Source organism: Cottoperca gobio, chromosome 9 (assembly GCF_900634415.1).
Source record: "Cottoperca gobio chromosome 9, fCotGob3.1, whole genome shotgun sequence".
NCBI lineage: Eukaryota > Metazoa > Chordata > Actinopteri > Perciformes > Bovichtidae > Cottoperca > Cottoperca gobio.
In genome coordinates, this window is record NC_041363.1 from 28,218,580 (window position 1) to 28,235,314 (window position 16,735).

The window sequence follows — 16,735 nt, forward strand, 5'->3', positions numbered from 1 at the left end:
TTCATTGACTTTTCATTTGAAACCATATATAAAAACCACCATGGTCAAAAGCTGAAGCCAATGCAGAAGTCAGTGGCTTAAGGTGCAGTTGTTTTAAATGGCTTCCAAATGCAACTGTTACGTGCCGTGTGTGTGTGTGTGTGTGTGTGTGTGTGTGTGTCTCTCTCTCCCTCTGCTTGGCTCTCCCCAAGTGCAGCTCCATCAGGTGCTGGCAATTCGCAATCAGTGCCAGCACAAAAGGCTGGGAGAGGGGCAATACCACTCTCTCCTCTTCTCCTGCTGCTCAGCGTGTGAGCTTGGTGTCGGTCCTCTACTGTGGTGGAGTGGTTAAGGAGGAGGATTGTGAATTTGTGAAGATACTCTGTGTTACCATCTCTGGTGTGTCGCTTTCTGTTAAGAAAGTAGTTTTTAGTTGTGCCTTTGTGTAGTGGTTGGGGAGCTTTTTCTTTGTATATTCATTAAATGCTCTTTCCTTTTACAAATCAGGTGCCTCGTGCTCACTTTCTTCGCCCGGGTTACTAATTTTCTTGTTGTTACTTCCCCACCAGCCCTAGACTAGTAGGGAACGTAACGGCAACTATATAATTTTTTCCACAAGGACATGGTCTGTAACTCAATATTGTGGTGATTATTGTTCCAATAGGGTGCCACTGAAAGGGAAGCCTGCTGCGTGTTTGTCAGGTGTCCCTATCATAGTCAACCATGATGGTTGCAGCTTGCACATTCCACCTGAGCTTCACCGAGGCCTTCTCACCTTTTTGCCCAAATAGTTATTTTTCTGGCTTCAAGATTACAGCAACTGTAAATTCAACACAGCTGCATGTTTTTAAATCTATAACTAATTCTTATCAGGGTTGCAGAGGCAGAAGGGCATACAGAGCAGCACAGATGTCCTTGCTCCAGTTGCTTTGTCCACCTTAAGCACTGAAGTGCCACAGTTTTTATTGGCCATGCTAGCTGCTAGCAGTGTGGATCTATGCACGACAATATCGATCCACTAAAATATCTCAACGACTTGGATTGTCATGACATTTTGCACAGACGTTCCTGGTGTCCAGAAGATGAATCTTAATGACTTTGGTGATTCCCTGACTTTCTCGAGCTCCACAATAAGGTTTACACGTTTATTTTTTAGCTTTATCAATCAATAACTATTGAATGAATTAACATTACATTTGGTACACAGATTCATGTTCCTCTCAGGATGTGTTGTAATAACCTGGTAGACCACCACACCAACAACAAACTCCACCACTGGTGTGCAATTATCACTGTCATGTGTAATATTCACTTTAACAACTTTTTATCAATGACTCTGTACTTATACTACTGTTACTTTATTTTATTATATTGTACTCGCCACTTTACTTTCTTGTTCTTTTGCTATAACAAGGTAAATTTCTGATTCTGATCACAGTTATTGTGTTTGTGAGTGGGTTAGCAGGATGTAAGCATTTATTGTACATCCTCTTACATAACTCTTAACTCTAAACTACTCATTCCAGAGTTGCAGAGGCAGAATGGCTAAAAGAACATGTAATTTCCTGACCTAGTTTCATATCCTCTCCAAGCTATGACCAGTCACGTGTTAAATGATATTACATGCTCAGTGCAAGAGCTCCAATGCTCGATGATGAAGGGGACATGATTTAACATGTTTCCTGGACAGTTGATGAGATCAAGAGCATGGAACTAGACCCAAGTCGACAATAAAATCTTTTGTGTGGATCCACATGTGCTCCCAGGCCATGGGGAAGTAATCTCTGGTATGTCCTTTGTCTGACCCAGAGGCTCACTCTCTAGCGGCGTCTTGACTGTGAACAAAATAATTACATTTTAAGAAAGCTAAACGTATACGTTTATGGAACAAGCAATATTTCGGTGCAACCTCTTGAATTTGTCATTTTTTCATAAATGATGTGTTTTCTCTGTCATTTAGTTTTTGTCAACACAGAGATAATAAAAAGCTAATTTGTCCTTTTTATTTAGTCTTATATAGATATATTATTTATTTCAAATAGACAATTACTTTAATACATCAACTGCATTGGAGGAACAAGCTGTAGTCATATTCATTTAAAACAAAGAAAGTTCCATCTGACGGTGGTGAATGAGACCTGACGGTGGTGAATGAGACCTGACGGTGGTGAATGAGACCTGACGGTGGAGACTGAGACCTGACGGTGGAGACTGAGACCTGAAGGTGGTGAATGAGACCTGACGGTGGAGACTGAGACCTGACGGTGGAGACTGAGACCTGACGGTGGAGACTGGGACCTGACGGTGGTGAATGAGACCTGACGGTGGTGAATGAGACCTGACGGTGGTGAATGAGACCTGACGGTGGAGACTGAGACCTGACGGTGGAGACTGAGACCTGACGGTGGAGACTGAGACCTGACGGTGGTGAATGAGACCTGACGGTGGTGAATGAGACCTGACGGTGGTGAATGAGACCTGACGGTGGAGACTGAGACCTGACGGTGGAGACTGAGACCTGACGGTGGAGACTGAGACCTGACGGTGGCGAATGAGACCTGACGGTGGCGACTGAAACCTGACGGTGGCGAATGAGACCTGACGGTGGAGAATGAGACCTGACGGTGGTGACTGAGACCTGACGGTGGTGACTGAGACCTGACGGTGGTGACTGAGACCTGACGGTGGAGACTGAGACCTGACGGTGGAGACTGAGACCTGACGGTGGTGAATGAGACCTGACGGTGGTGAATGAGACCTGACGGTGGAGACTGAGACCTGACGGTGGTGACTGAGACCTGACGGTGGAGACTGAGACCTGACGGTGGAGACTGAGACCTGACGGTGGTGACTGAGACCTGACGGTGGAGACTGAGACCTGACGGTGGTGACTGAGACCTGACGGTGGAGACTGAGACCTGACGGTGGTGAATGAGACCTGACGGTGGAGACTGAGACCTGACGGTGGTGACTGAGACCTGACGGTGGAGACTGAGACCTGACGGTGGTGACTGAGACCTGACGGTGGTGACTGAGACCTGACGGTGGTGACTGAGACCTGACGGTGGTGACTGAGACCTGACGGTGGAGACTGAGACCTGACGGTGGTGACTGAGACCTGACGGTGGTGACGGCTTAATTACAACAAACTATTTGTTATGTACATTTTATCCTTCTGTAAACATTACCAACAATGGTGAACGGCAAAATAAAAACTACAGTAGAACTGCAATGTTTTAAGCATAAACATCAGAAAACACACTAGGAACAAACAAAAAAATCCATCCATCCATTTCTGGGCTTGAAAATCTTCAAAAAGTTTCAGTCAGCTTCATCAGGAAGCAGAAGATGAATATGCTCCTCCTCTATGAAGTCCATGACTTCAGCAGACAGACTGTAGAGCTCCCTAGTTCTGCTTGCACGACCCAATAGTCCAATGGACCATCTGGGGGAGTTTCTCTTACGCTCTCTGGATTCTTGCTGTCCACATTTCCATGTCTTTCTCTTACTCCTCTTTTTCTATCTTCCCATCCTCTATTCTCTTCTTCCATCTTTGCTTTTACTTTCTCAGGTATTCCTCCTTTAACTCTGGCTCACTATATATTTTTTCTCTTCGCTTTTTTTGGTATTCCCTGTTTCTTCTACGTCGCTCCTCCACTGATAGTTGCTGCCTAGCCATAACTTTCTAAAATACATGAAAGGAAATGTAATGGAACGACTATGAAATTGTGCAAAATGACTATGAATTGTGTTTAATGTGGTGAAATTGTATAAAATGAATGGCGCACCTAAATTATTTATAGTTTTAGTCATTGGGGATACACAGGCCTGTTTGTGGAAGAAATAAAAGGGGAAATTATGTATATTATAAATGAAGAGGTTAATGGAACATTACAAGCCATATTACTATTTATTATTTATTGTGATCATAAGTTATATTCAAGCCTCCATTGAGGATGATTTGGGTGTTTTTGTCAAACAGAAAACCTGACGGTGTTGACAAAAACACACTTACATGTCATGCATGAGTTGTATACAGGAGCCATCTTGTTTTCTCTCTGTTGCTAGCTGCCTCTAGCCTAAAGAATTTATGATGAATAATTAATATGCCGTGCGTATGCCTGGTTAATGTTCCGAGACGTGGAGTTGTATATAATATATGGAACACCAGTGGCATACCTTCAGACCCTTTCTGCTTCCGCTGCTGCTGCTGCTCCTCACAGCTAAAAAAAATTTTCAAACACTCTTTTTTTTCTTCCTGCACAGATACCCATCTGTCATTTGAGTTTTGGTTCAAATATCGTACCAAGTCGAGCTGAGGGCGGTTCCAGGACTGCACAGATAAGAAAGTGATATGATGGGAGGTGGACATCACAGGAATTCAACATGACTCATCAAAATGATTGCCGCTGCACACACCCACATTCCAGCACTATGGCATACAGACCATTTACATTCCTAACACTGTGTTACCTTACAGATAGTAACAACTGCTTCATTGCATCATCCAAAGAGAACTTTCAAATAAGATTTCCAGTATCTGTTTCGGTGTTGTTTGGGTTTTGATGAGACCAACTGGTTGTTGATCCTGTACTTTCGGGAGAAAACACTGAACTCACCAAACTGCATCTGCCTTGCAATAACTTCCGTTTCACATATATCACTGTCACAGTGTCTTACCTGCCAGTCCACACACAAGGTACTGTTTATACTGGAAACAGTGGACAAAAAGTGGGCAGGTGAAACCTAGCAATACCATGTTAATCCATGGTGATGTAAAGGCTGATCTTATTGGTTGTACTCGACCTATTGGTATCAATGACTTGGTTAAAGTGTTTGTATAGTGGTGGAAGCTGGTATGGCCCAGTAAGCATTCACCTTTAAGATAGACAAACCTGTAATTATGTCCTTAAAAAGTGAATGCCGCAAGTAAATTTAAGGCGTGAGGAGTTCTGTAACCCTATGTAGGTGCATCCAATTATTTTGAACAATACAAACTTTAAATATCAGGAAGAAACTGCACCACTAACTTTAGACCAGGTTGGTCAACGGCGCAAATGATTTCTGCTGCCTCAAGAAAGCAACGTGCCAACAACGCGCCTGACCACATAAAATGGCAACTGTGTCAATCAGCCTTTTTGGGCCCCTAAACAGACATTTAAATCTGGGTTTCTGAACATCTGGGAGAGATTTACAGTAATTAAGTGCACTCATTAGTATTACATCACTCATAAGGATGCAGAGGAAGCGTAGGTTGACCACAATATCACAATGCTTTGAAAGAATGGCCATTAAATGGCCATTACCACATCCACACACTCACATCCTGCAGCTTCAGAGGGAAAGGTCAATTATGCAATCAGAGGAAATGTTTTATGTACAGTCCTGATATTTTCATTCTTCTTTTGCTCCCACCAATGACACATACTTAAAGTCTAATCTCAAAGTTAGCATTCTAATTTCAGTGGATATCTCTGCAACACAATGTCTTTCGCGTAACGTCAACACTGTTACCTCTTCACATTTTGTTGATAAAGTTCATTCATTTTAGTTATGTTTTCAATTCTGGCATATTTTACACAGTGTACTTGTATGTACTTTAATACTTTTGTACTTTTTTTTTGCTTTGTTATCTTTGTCTTTGATACTAAAAGCTGGCGTAAGAGTAAAATGTCCTGTCAGGATTAATGAAGTACTCTTATCTATCCTCGTCATGAGGAGCCTGTGCAAACAGTCGCACTACGTGTTCTGTGGCTCTGAAAGAACTTCTGCTAAAGTCTGCTAAAACTAACAAGTTGGGCTTGGATGGCACATGTATAACAGAAAACCTGAGTTATAGAGTTTGAAGGACATGGGCACTTACCAGTCAGGTAGGATCCAATAAAAGAAGGTGTAAAAGTGCAATACTAATACTGGAGTGCCCTTTAATTCCAGCTAATCGGAAACCGGTATTGCCATGCTCATTGTAATGGGTTATATACGGTATGACAGGCTGGATGTCATGAGCCCTCTCCCTGCCTGGTGACACCACTAATTGTTTTCAATTACCTCCACCTGTCTCTGCTCCACCCTCGTTAACTTACCAGCTGCACTGCATTTACTACTCATCATGCCCCTGTATAGAAAGCCCTGTTTTTCAGTCCACACACTGTCAGATCATCTGCAAGCCTACATCGGAAAGCCTGCCTGCCTGCCTGCCTGCCTGCCTGCCTGCCTGCCTGCCTGCCTGCCTGCCTGCCTGCCTGCCTGCCTGCCTGCCTGCCTGCCTGCCTGCCTGCCTGCCTGCCTGCCTGCCTGCCTGCCTGCCTGCCTGCCTGCCTGCCTGCCTGCCTGCCTTCAACCCTTCAACCCTGACTCGTGATCTGTTACTACTACTCTGATCTCCAGCCCCGGTAAACCCGACTTGCCTTACGAGTTTAGAATATCCCTGAACTGTACTACTGCCGTGCCTCATTCGGCCCTGTTGTGTGTGTGTGTGTTTTCAATAAAACCTTGATCTCGAAATTGCGCTCCTGGGTCCTCGTCTGTCTGTCCTGACAGGATCCCTGAAAGATTAGCTGATCGCCATGGCATCAGCTAATGGGGAACATTTAAACAAACAAAGCCTGTCACTACAGACACACCTAAATGACACATAAAATGTTTCTATTATCAGATGAAAACCTTTGATGTCCACAATGTCAAATTCTAAGAAGCCTTGTTTTATTTTTGAGGTCATGCAATAGGCATTGAAGTGCACGCTTCCCAAAGTCTGTGAATAGAACACGGACAACCAGTGTAGGGACAACATAACTGGGTATAAATCATTTATATCTTATCTAGTACATCCAACTGATAATAACAAACTTAATAACTTAATACATTTGACTTTTTTGGTCCAATAAATAATAAAATATTAGAATAAGACATTTCTTATAGATGAATCCAATTCTTGGGTTTAAAGTTCCCAGATTAGCAATACAATGCAATGAAAACAAAGAAGTGTGCGTTAAAAGAAGGCCAGCTCTGTCCTGGGGAGCCCTCTGGACACTGTAGAGGTGGTGGGAGACAGGAGAATGACGGCCAAGCTGTCATCTCTATAGGACAACATGTCCCCCCCCCCCCCCTCCAGGACACTTTGTCCGCACTGTGCAGCTCCTTCAGTGACAGGCTGCTTCACCAGCGGTGTCTCACGGAGAGATACCGTAGGTCCTTTCTCCCTGCATTGGTCAGACTGTACAATCACCACGACCCCTGGTAGACCACCACACCAAGAACACACTATTCCACCACTGCGTGCAATTATGACTGCCATGTGCACTTTTAATAACTTCTGCAATTATGACTGCCATGTGCATATTTTTGTACGGCTGTGTACTTATACTATTGTTACTGTATTTTATTCTATTTAATTGTGTACTCGCCACTTTACTTTCTTGTTCTTTTGCTGTAACACGGTAAATGTCCCCGTCGTGGGACTAATAAAGGTTTTCTGATTCTGATTCCATAATCGTTGGAAAAAAGTTCAACCGGCAGCCAGGATAGTCGGTGCAAAGCAAGAGAAAGCTTCCATGGTGTGATTCATGTTGATTAAATGTTCATGGGTTATCCACATTCTATTCAGGTACTGAATTGGCTAACGGGAACCTTACTACGACAATATTATGATTGTAACCAAGTTAGTAACAATAAGTGAGTGATTATACTTAATATTATGACAACAACCATTATCTCACAGGAGATATTACTAACCTATAAACTCTGTGAACCAAGATTGCCATTGTCAGATAAGAGATAATAAATGTGAAAATCATGAAGCCTTGTATTTTCCTGTTTCTCTGACTCATGCTTCTCTTCCATTTCAACTCTGGAGTGGGCGATGTAGAACACAAACTCTCTCAATCATTCAGTGTTACTCACAGGATGTTGTGAGACTCTTGTGGTCGGATCCTCTTTTTATTAATTCTAGACGTGTCTAGACAATTTGGTACATCCAGCAAACCATCAGATGTTGATGTTGTTTTGTTAAAACTTTGTACGAGGCGCTAATGAGTACCTTCACTGCACCCAAGCCCAATAACCTTATTAGTTAACACATTTTATCACTGTTAATTTTTTGCATTTTTTTCAGGCATCCCTCAACTGTAAAAAACAAATTCCTGTTTCATGGCGAATAATACGTCGCCATGGCAATGGCATTCCACAATAACGCAGTCTTCGCAGTCTGCTAAGGTGAAGGTCTTAACATTGAGCTGACACCAGCAGTACACCAAAGTACAGCAACTGTAACTTCCGGTTGCCAGCAGGTGGCGCTGACTATGATTCAAAATTGCCCTGTAGATGTCTCTTATGGCTAACTTCCTGTTTGGTTTACAATATACCTCAAAGAGGCTTTTCTGTATGTCTTCACAACATACATATACATCAATTGTTTTATCCATACACAAGAAAGTTAAAGGTGGGGGCTTTAACTTTGAAATCTGTTAGGGGGCGCGATCCTAAGGCTGATACAAATACATGGCAAATCATGCAAAATGGCCGCCGTGCCACGGCAAAGTCGTTCGATAAAAAGTCACAATCTATTCATCCGAAAGGTCTTAAGAATGTACTGACCAAATTTCAAGAGGGTCAGATTAAATCTGTAGGAGGAGTTTGTTAAAGTACTTTAAATCTTATCCATCATGGGAAATTTGAAGGAGAGAGGAGAATGTATGCTGAAGTTATAACAACTTCCTGTTTTGCGGCAAATGGCTCAAAATGGCTGCAACATCATGACAAGGCTGTTCCGGGTAAAGTCACGATTTTGATCAATTTTCATCTTTAAAGTCTTTGAGGGTACTGACCAAATTTGAAGTCAATCGGATTAAATCTCTAGGAGGAGTTTTTTAAAGTGTAGCGGCTTCAAATGTTACAAAAACGTTATAAAACTCTAAATAGCCGACTTCCTGTTGTGTTTTCGCAATAGCTCCAATAAACCTTTTTGTACGGCTCAACCTGTTACATACAGTACCTACCAAATTTCATACATATAGCGCATAGCACTTGATGCAGTGGTGCTGTTGACCCATTTTGTTACGTCCATGTGCAAGACTCATATTGTATGTACATTTTTACCATGTTTGAATTTTGTGTCAAGTTTAATCGCGTTTTGGAGCATGATAATATAATAATAATAATTTGTACAATTTCAATAGGGTCCTTCGACCCAGCCCGGACCCTAACTATTCAAATCTAACCCAGATCCCCTGCCCCCACCCTGATAAACGTCACTCAGACATTTACAATTGTCAGATCAGATCTTTCTCTTATGTATATTGTATGTATTTATAGCCTAGTGTTCTTTATTTATTTTCTTGTATGTATTTCTTTACACATCGTGTTTCTTTGTATACGGTGTTCAGAGAGGAAGACAAATTAAGAAATTCATTGTAGAAGGAAACTTGTTTTAACTGTGCATACGACAATAAACGTGACTTGATATAAGCGGTGATGACAGGGTTAAAACCCACACACACAAAGCATGGTAGACGAGGTGAGGATCCTTCAGGAGAGAGAGCGCGGTGAAGCTAAGGCTGTAAGGGAGTCCCGATGCTTCCCCCAGAGCACGGGGCCTTCAAAGCCCAGAAGGGTGACATTTAAAAATATGTTCTGTTGATTACGAAACGGTAACAGAGTAAATTAGACTATGGCGGGTCGCCAAAGTCTAGGTAATTATTGGAAACACTGTCATTCATTAAAGTGCTGAGGGCTGGCAAAAATACTCAAACCGAGCTAGTGAGACAACATGTTGGGATATGGGGCAATGTCTCAAGAGTTAAGGCCCTGACGATTATCGGCCGTAGTTCAATGTCGGGTCGTCTGTCGGTTTTTCTCCGACGTTGAATCTGTGTCAAAAGAAATCCCTCTGATTGTTTCTGTGCCTTTAGGCCAAAAATGACAAAAGGTGTTCGCATTTAAGTTTAATAAACATTTATTTTACAAACTGCACAACACACATACACACACACACACACATATAAAAATTCACAAATCATATGATATCCTTCAAAATAGGAAAACATCAATTTGCATAGAACCGATTTAGAGTACACAGTGCCCCACAACCAGTAAACTAAATAATAAATTAAAAACACACCTTTAACCTTGTTAAATGGGCCTGTGTAAGCATATTGTACAACACATTCATCAACACAAATACAGTAGGGGTATAATGATCCCTTTGTAATCCATCACCAGATCTACAGCAGACTATTCTGACGATTCTCAAGCATCTTGAGTTCTGTTTGATATCAAACGTATAACTATTTGTCATTGGCAGTGGTGAAAGCCTTTTCCTATCTTTATTACTTGACAAACCATAAAATGTTTAGACATTCCACAAAAAAGTGATCATGGCAGCAGCACTGCGAAGGCGTGGGCTCGGTTTATGTGCCTGCCAGTAAATCTGCACTGTTTACTACTTCCTTATCAAACACACTATTATTCAGATATTCAATTGACAATGATGCAAGACAGAGAATATCCTATGAGAGGCTGAACTGATTTTTATAAACACTTTATTTTTCTGAAGATCAGTGTAGGACCTCCAGTAGATGGTGGTCAGCACGCCCCCACTTTAGAGAACAGACAGGAGTTACCACTCGGAGCAAAGCAATGTACTGCTGGGGATGGAGACAGCAGCAAAACCTATTTTAGCAAATATATAATAAAAATCAATACCAGTTTAGGTGCACACTAGTATATTTTCACCGCTTTACCTTGCCATCAGACAGCCCATTTTTGTCTGTGAAAATATTCTAAATATAGCATACACTTAAACTGATAATGATTTTTATGGGGGGCCGTGTTTAGGTATCTAAAGCACGTTGTGCTGATGCCTCCGTCCCCAGCAGTAGGTATTACACTGACTACGGATGAGTACCTCATACAACCAGACTTCAAAACATCCAAACTTCCCCTTGAAGTTTCCATGGGGATGAAGATATAAACAACTTGGAGATCAGATTTAGGTGAGTCAGTCGGACCAGATTACTGAGGCAGAAGTTCAGCACCGAAGAACACCTGGTCTTCTTTCTTAACAATAAGTTTAGGGCACGATGCTCTTACACGTAGTCTGCAGTTAGCCTCCAGGGAGAACGAGCCGGACGTATAGAGGGTTTTACTCCACTGTTTTATGCTGCTACTCACTGTGTCGACTGACGACAGGAGAGCCTTATTTTCTTCGTAAGTGTTCCGGAAAATATACACCGTGTTGGTGAGTCTCAGCTCATCATCATCATCATCATCATCATCATCATCATCATCATCATCATAACTGGGGTCACACTTGAAGTCATTGTTGCTCTCATAGGTGATCTGCAGGAAGACTCTGTACACGCCGTTCCTGGGCACCACTAGGTCTCCCCTGGAGTATTGAAAACCTCCATGACAGAAGGTATTTCCAATGCCCTTCTCCCATTGAAGATATTCTTCATCACTGGTATTGCCTGCAGGAACTAAGGGTGAGAGCAGACAGGTATAAATGAGGTTATGACTGTTTCTGCTTCTGTAAAGTGTGCACGTTTTTATTACAACCAAACCCTACTGTGCCTGTTTTGATGACTATGATTCCATCAGTCAGAGAGGAGGACCACAGGGTCTGTGAAACCTGCTGATTCAAATGAAACCCACAGACACTCTTGTTGACGTAAGTGTCTCTATCTATTTTCATCAGGAACCCAAGTATTGCTGCGTGCAATTCTGCTTTTCTTCCTCCAGTTCTACCATTCTAGCCACTAGGAAATACAGTATATGGGGACAGAAACAAGGGAAAAAACAAAAACCAGAATGCTCCTACTACAGTAAACTACAGTAGTGCTGTAGATTATTTTCATTATCGATTAATATGCCGATTATTTTCTAAATTAATGGATTAATCCTTTGGTCTATAAAATGTCAGAGAACAGTGAGAAATGTCCATCCAAGGTGATGTCTTTAAATGTCTTATTTGTGTCAGTCAAAAAAACAAAGATATTCACTTTAATATTATATTTTATTATTATATATTCAATTTAATATTATATAACAGAGAGAAGCAGGACATGCTGAAAACCTCCACTTTTATGACTGTGCTGACCATTTGCTGATCACTGTTATAAGCTGTGTGCTTTATTTACCATAAGACTGCCTCTGTTTATTATTTATAACATTCAAAATACAAAACAAAAATAATTCAGCGGTTCATAATTAATATAGATAAAATACTGTATATAGACTATTACAATCTATGTTGTACACGTATGTTGTGTTTACCGCACAGCTGTTCTTCTTGTTCTTCTTGTGAGCGTCAAAGTCAAAATTAGCGTTACATGTTTTTCCTGTACACCCCCAGTGGGTAAACAAACATTAGTGAGTTTCTAGAAAAGTACAGTAAAACCCTAATCCGAACAGCCTTGCACTAACGCACGTCTTACCTGTTACCATGACACTTGGATTCTTGAAGTCTTCCTGTTGCTGCTGTTCGACGCTGACCCCTACAAGAGAGATTTAAAATGTTATTCAACACATTGATGAATGTTTGCTTTTCCAAGCCTATTTGATCTTTTCTGGCCAGAAATCAACATATCTTTTAATCTCACTGCAATGAAGATATTTACCTAATGAATGGTGCTGAGGCTGCGCCATCAGCTGTAAGGAAACAAACATAGTCTTAACAACAATTGTTATAATTAACAGTAACGATACAAGACATTTGTAACGTAAATGTTATTATAATGGCAGTAAGCTAACATTAGCAACACTTCGCTAGCTAAAATGAAATGTTAGTTGACCTACATTTACTTTGAATTATTTGCTGTGGAAGATTTTTTCTCAACACATAAAGGAACACTTCATCCTTCAGTTTATGACAAACATTCAAAGTCAACACAATATTTAACCTCTCAGATGTAGTGGAGTATTACATTACATGACATTACAGGTCATTTAGCAGATGCTCTTATCCAGAGAGACTTACAGTGAACTAACTACAGGGACAGTCTCCCTGGAGAAACTCAGGGTTAAGCGCCTTGCTCAGGGGCACAATGGTGGCAGCCTGGTACTGAACTCACAACCTTCTGGTACCACCAGACCACTAGGCTATCACCACCCATAGTAGAAGTATAAAGTAGCAGAAAATAGAAATAGTCAAGTAAAGTACAAGTAACGTTAACTGTATTAATTATTTATACTGTACATATCGCACTGTATTCTTATTATACCTTAATACCTGTTAATTATGTTTATAATGTATTACAATTCATATATTGTGTAGTCGACTTGCACCTGCACAATATATATTTTTTACTTTTGACCTGCACTGCCTACTGTAATTTCTGCATGTTTCATACTATGTATATATTAGCATATTTATTAAATACTGTTCATACAGTAGTTATATATCTAGCATAGCCTATTCATATCTGTGCCGTTGCTGATTCATATCTTCCACTTATCCTTTATTCTATATATATATATATATATATATATATATATATATATATATATATATATATATATATATAAATATAGTTTCACTTTATCAAATACAAAATCTATTCAAATTCAATTCCATATATTACAATTCATTCTATACATTGCTCTGCACTGTTTTCTGTCTAACCTTTAGATGCTAAACTGCGTGTCTTTGTCTCAGTACCTGTACTCTGTGCTTGTTTATATGATTGTCTTAACATAACATTAGGATGTGAGACATTATGACCATAGAAGCACTAGAAAATATGAATGGCTACATTAGCTTCTATAAATGTATTCTACATTATGGGAACAGACCCTTCCCTCTAAACTGTAACAGAAAAACGGATTAAAGTATTAAAGTATATACAACATAAGTGAAGTCTGCGTAGTAATCGATGCACATTATGCGTTAATATTCACAGAAGATTGCTTGACTGACTGACAGTCTAAACTCAAATCCATCACTCAATGTCAGCAACCCAAAAAAAAAAAAAAAAAGAGATTTCGCTCACAATTTAGAGGGATTTTCTTTTTAATTTAAGGGACACAGCTAATTAAAAAAATATATTCCTGTGAGTAAATGAGCACAATTTGTATTGTTTAATACAATACAATGTGTATTGTAGCTGTGGACCGTTTGAATGCATTTACCATAATGTCAGAATATGGGTGCACGCATTTTCAGCGTCGGCTGATTAAACACAGAGAGGTGAGTGGCGGCGGCAGGGGGCCGCGGGAATACCTACCGAGCTTTGCGCATGCGTGAGCGGAAGTAAACTAGTCCAGGGTTTATTTCATTGGATTTATGTTGCCAATTTGCCAGAGCACTTTGGTTCAACTTTAAGGAAACTTTAGCAAACACTGCAACAGGAAATAAACACCGACCTATTTTAAAAGCGTATATAACCGTAACATAACGTTATGTTAGGATTTTTTTTCATTAAGAGCAGCAAATAAAGACTCGACGAGCTGACTAGTTTAATAAACTAGACATTCATAATTGGACGACACAGTAGTAATTTCAAAAATACTAATACGTTGGTCACCCATAGGTAACAACGGCGCCTGTTAGCTGAAGGTGTAATGTTACCTGGCTGTTCGGTGGCTGACGATGACCTCGCCCTCCAAGCACAACCGTGACAAGTACAGCCAGAGCTACTGAGAACAGTAGAAGTAGCGCCACGGCTAAAAACTGGGCCATTCGCTGTCGTCGTGTCCTTCTCTGAGGGAGAAGTTGAATCAAAGTATGTTGCGGATGTAATCCTTCCTCCCCTCCGAAACAGCAGCAGGAGCAGCCTTCTTCCTCCATGCAGTTTCCCATTAGCAGGTCAGCCGCCGGATCTCATCCTACATCTCTATTTATCAGCGCGGTGTCGCCCACGTTGAAAACCACTGCATTGACAAGGAGTCTCGTTTCACTGAGTGTCACGAGTGTCACGACTCAAACACGAACTTCCTCTTTCTACACTAATCACGTTTCATCTTCAGCACGAGAAAGGATTTGTCAACAATAGCTTCCATACTCCCACTCGATATGGTTTAGACTAGTTTGGCTCCAACGGCCGATGCGCACCCAAAACACCCGAGAGGTTTTTACTGTCCCATATCCCAGCATGACCTTAATATAGCCCTCACTTTACTGTTAGTATAGAGCAGGGCTGTCAAACTCATTTTAGTTCAGGGGCCACATACAGTCCAAGTTAATCTCAAGTGGGCCGGACCAGTACAATCACAGCATAACCTATTATAATAATAACTCCACATTGTTTTAGTGTAAAAAAGTACAAGTACGTTCTGAAAATGTTCACATTTAATTAACTATCTTTTTACAAAACATTATGAATAACCTGACATTTCTAAAGAAAAATAAGCACAAGTTCAACAATACCATGCCTCAGTTTATCATTTACACATGTGCATTACAATTTACAGATCAGTGTGTCTACAAAGGCACAACACATTTAGTCACAGGTATCTGGAACTGAACAATATAATATTTTACTTTATGATCAAAACAACTAGTTAAGATCTAGAAATTATTTTGAATTTACATTAATTTCCACATCTGTGTAGTAATCCTGATCACCTGAACTGACACCACACAAACTAAAGTGGCAACTATTAAGGAAGAAGGTTAAGTTATCCCCCTGCCTTGTAAATGTATACAATTTATACATACATGTGTGCATGAACAATATGGTTCCACCAAACCAAACTCTTTTGTACTGAAGCTGATGACTGACATTATATTGTTTTATTGATGCTCATTCATACCTGTCAACATTGGAATTTCAAAAAAACGGATAGAAGTAAAAATACGGGATAATCCCGGGAAAAACGGGAGGGTTGACAGGCATGTGCTCATTGCAGAGAAAGGTTGTTCACAAAGGTAGCTAGTCCCAAACATGCACAACACCTTTGCAGCAAGGGCTGTCAATTTGCAAGAGATACTGATAAAAGGTGTCCAAGCCCGCTGAGGCAAATTTGTCCTTTAAATCTGAATCACAGTTGTATGTCGACGGGCAGATCAGAAGCCTTGATTGTGAATTCTGTTTGAAGTACACCAAAGATCTGAAACCGTTGCTCCAACTACCGCAGCAATCCCATAATCTTGTCTTTGTTCCGATTCATGTCAGCATGTTATTTGCCCCTGCCTGCATATGTACTTAAGGACAGTCTAGACAAACGCCTGCCAGTGTCCCACCTGTCAAAGTGAGAATGTTGCATTCCTCTGAAGCTGTAAGAAATCCACAAGAAAACATTACTGTCAATTTTTCTTGAGGTTTTATGTGCTGGAGTGGGAAGGAGCCGGGGTGCTGAGGAGAGAAAAGCATTGAAGAGATTTGTGAACATTCAGATTTGATTTGACAACTTTGTTAAATTCACAATCCTCATAGTCTAATATAATGAAGGCCTGTAATTACTGAATAAATAACAGAATGCTGCTTTAGACTCTGGTTGTTGATGTATAACCAAAGTTACTCGTGACATCTTATGGCAAAAATACATAACTAATATAGCAAATATTCCTCAGCATTAGTTGTGTAGATGGTTCTGACCGCTATGGAAACAGAAAGTGCCATATTAGAAGGAAAAGTATACACGACCCCGGCTGTTAGCAGTTTCATAGTAACAACAAGTGTGTGTTTGTGTGTGAAGACACAGGCAGGCTTCAATCCCTGGAAGAAGCAGACTGCAGCTGGGTGAAAGGCAGAGATGAAGGAAAAGGTGGTGTTAGCACCAGAATAATATGGAGATCATGAGCAGAGCGATAGGCAGGTAG

General features: G+C 40.8%; 1 protein-coding gene across 1 annotated transcript; it reads right to left on the reverse strand.

Moving 5' to 3' along the window:
* Positions 1 to 9,904: 9,904 nt before the first annotated feature.
* On the reverse strand, positions 9,905 to 14,972 carry LOC115012942 (tumor necrosis factor ligand superfamily member 15-like). Its single transcript, XM_029438804.1, has 4 exons — positions 14,543 to 14,972; positions 12,594 to 12,624; positions 12,411 to 12,470; positions 9,905 to 11,453 (listed from the first exon to the last, which is right to left on the reverse strand). The coding sequence occupies exons 1-4, from the start codon at positions 14,771 to 14,773 to the stop codon at positions 10,987 to 10,989; spliced, it is 789 nt and encodes a 262-aa protein (XP_029294664.1). The 5' UTR covers positions 14,774 to 14,972; the 3' UTR covers positions 9,905 to 10,986.
* Between the last annotated feature and the right edge of the window lie 1,763 nt (positions 14,973 to 16,735).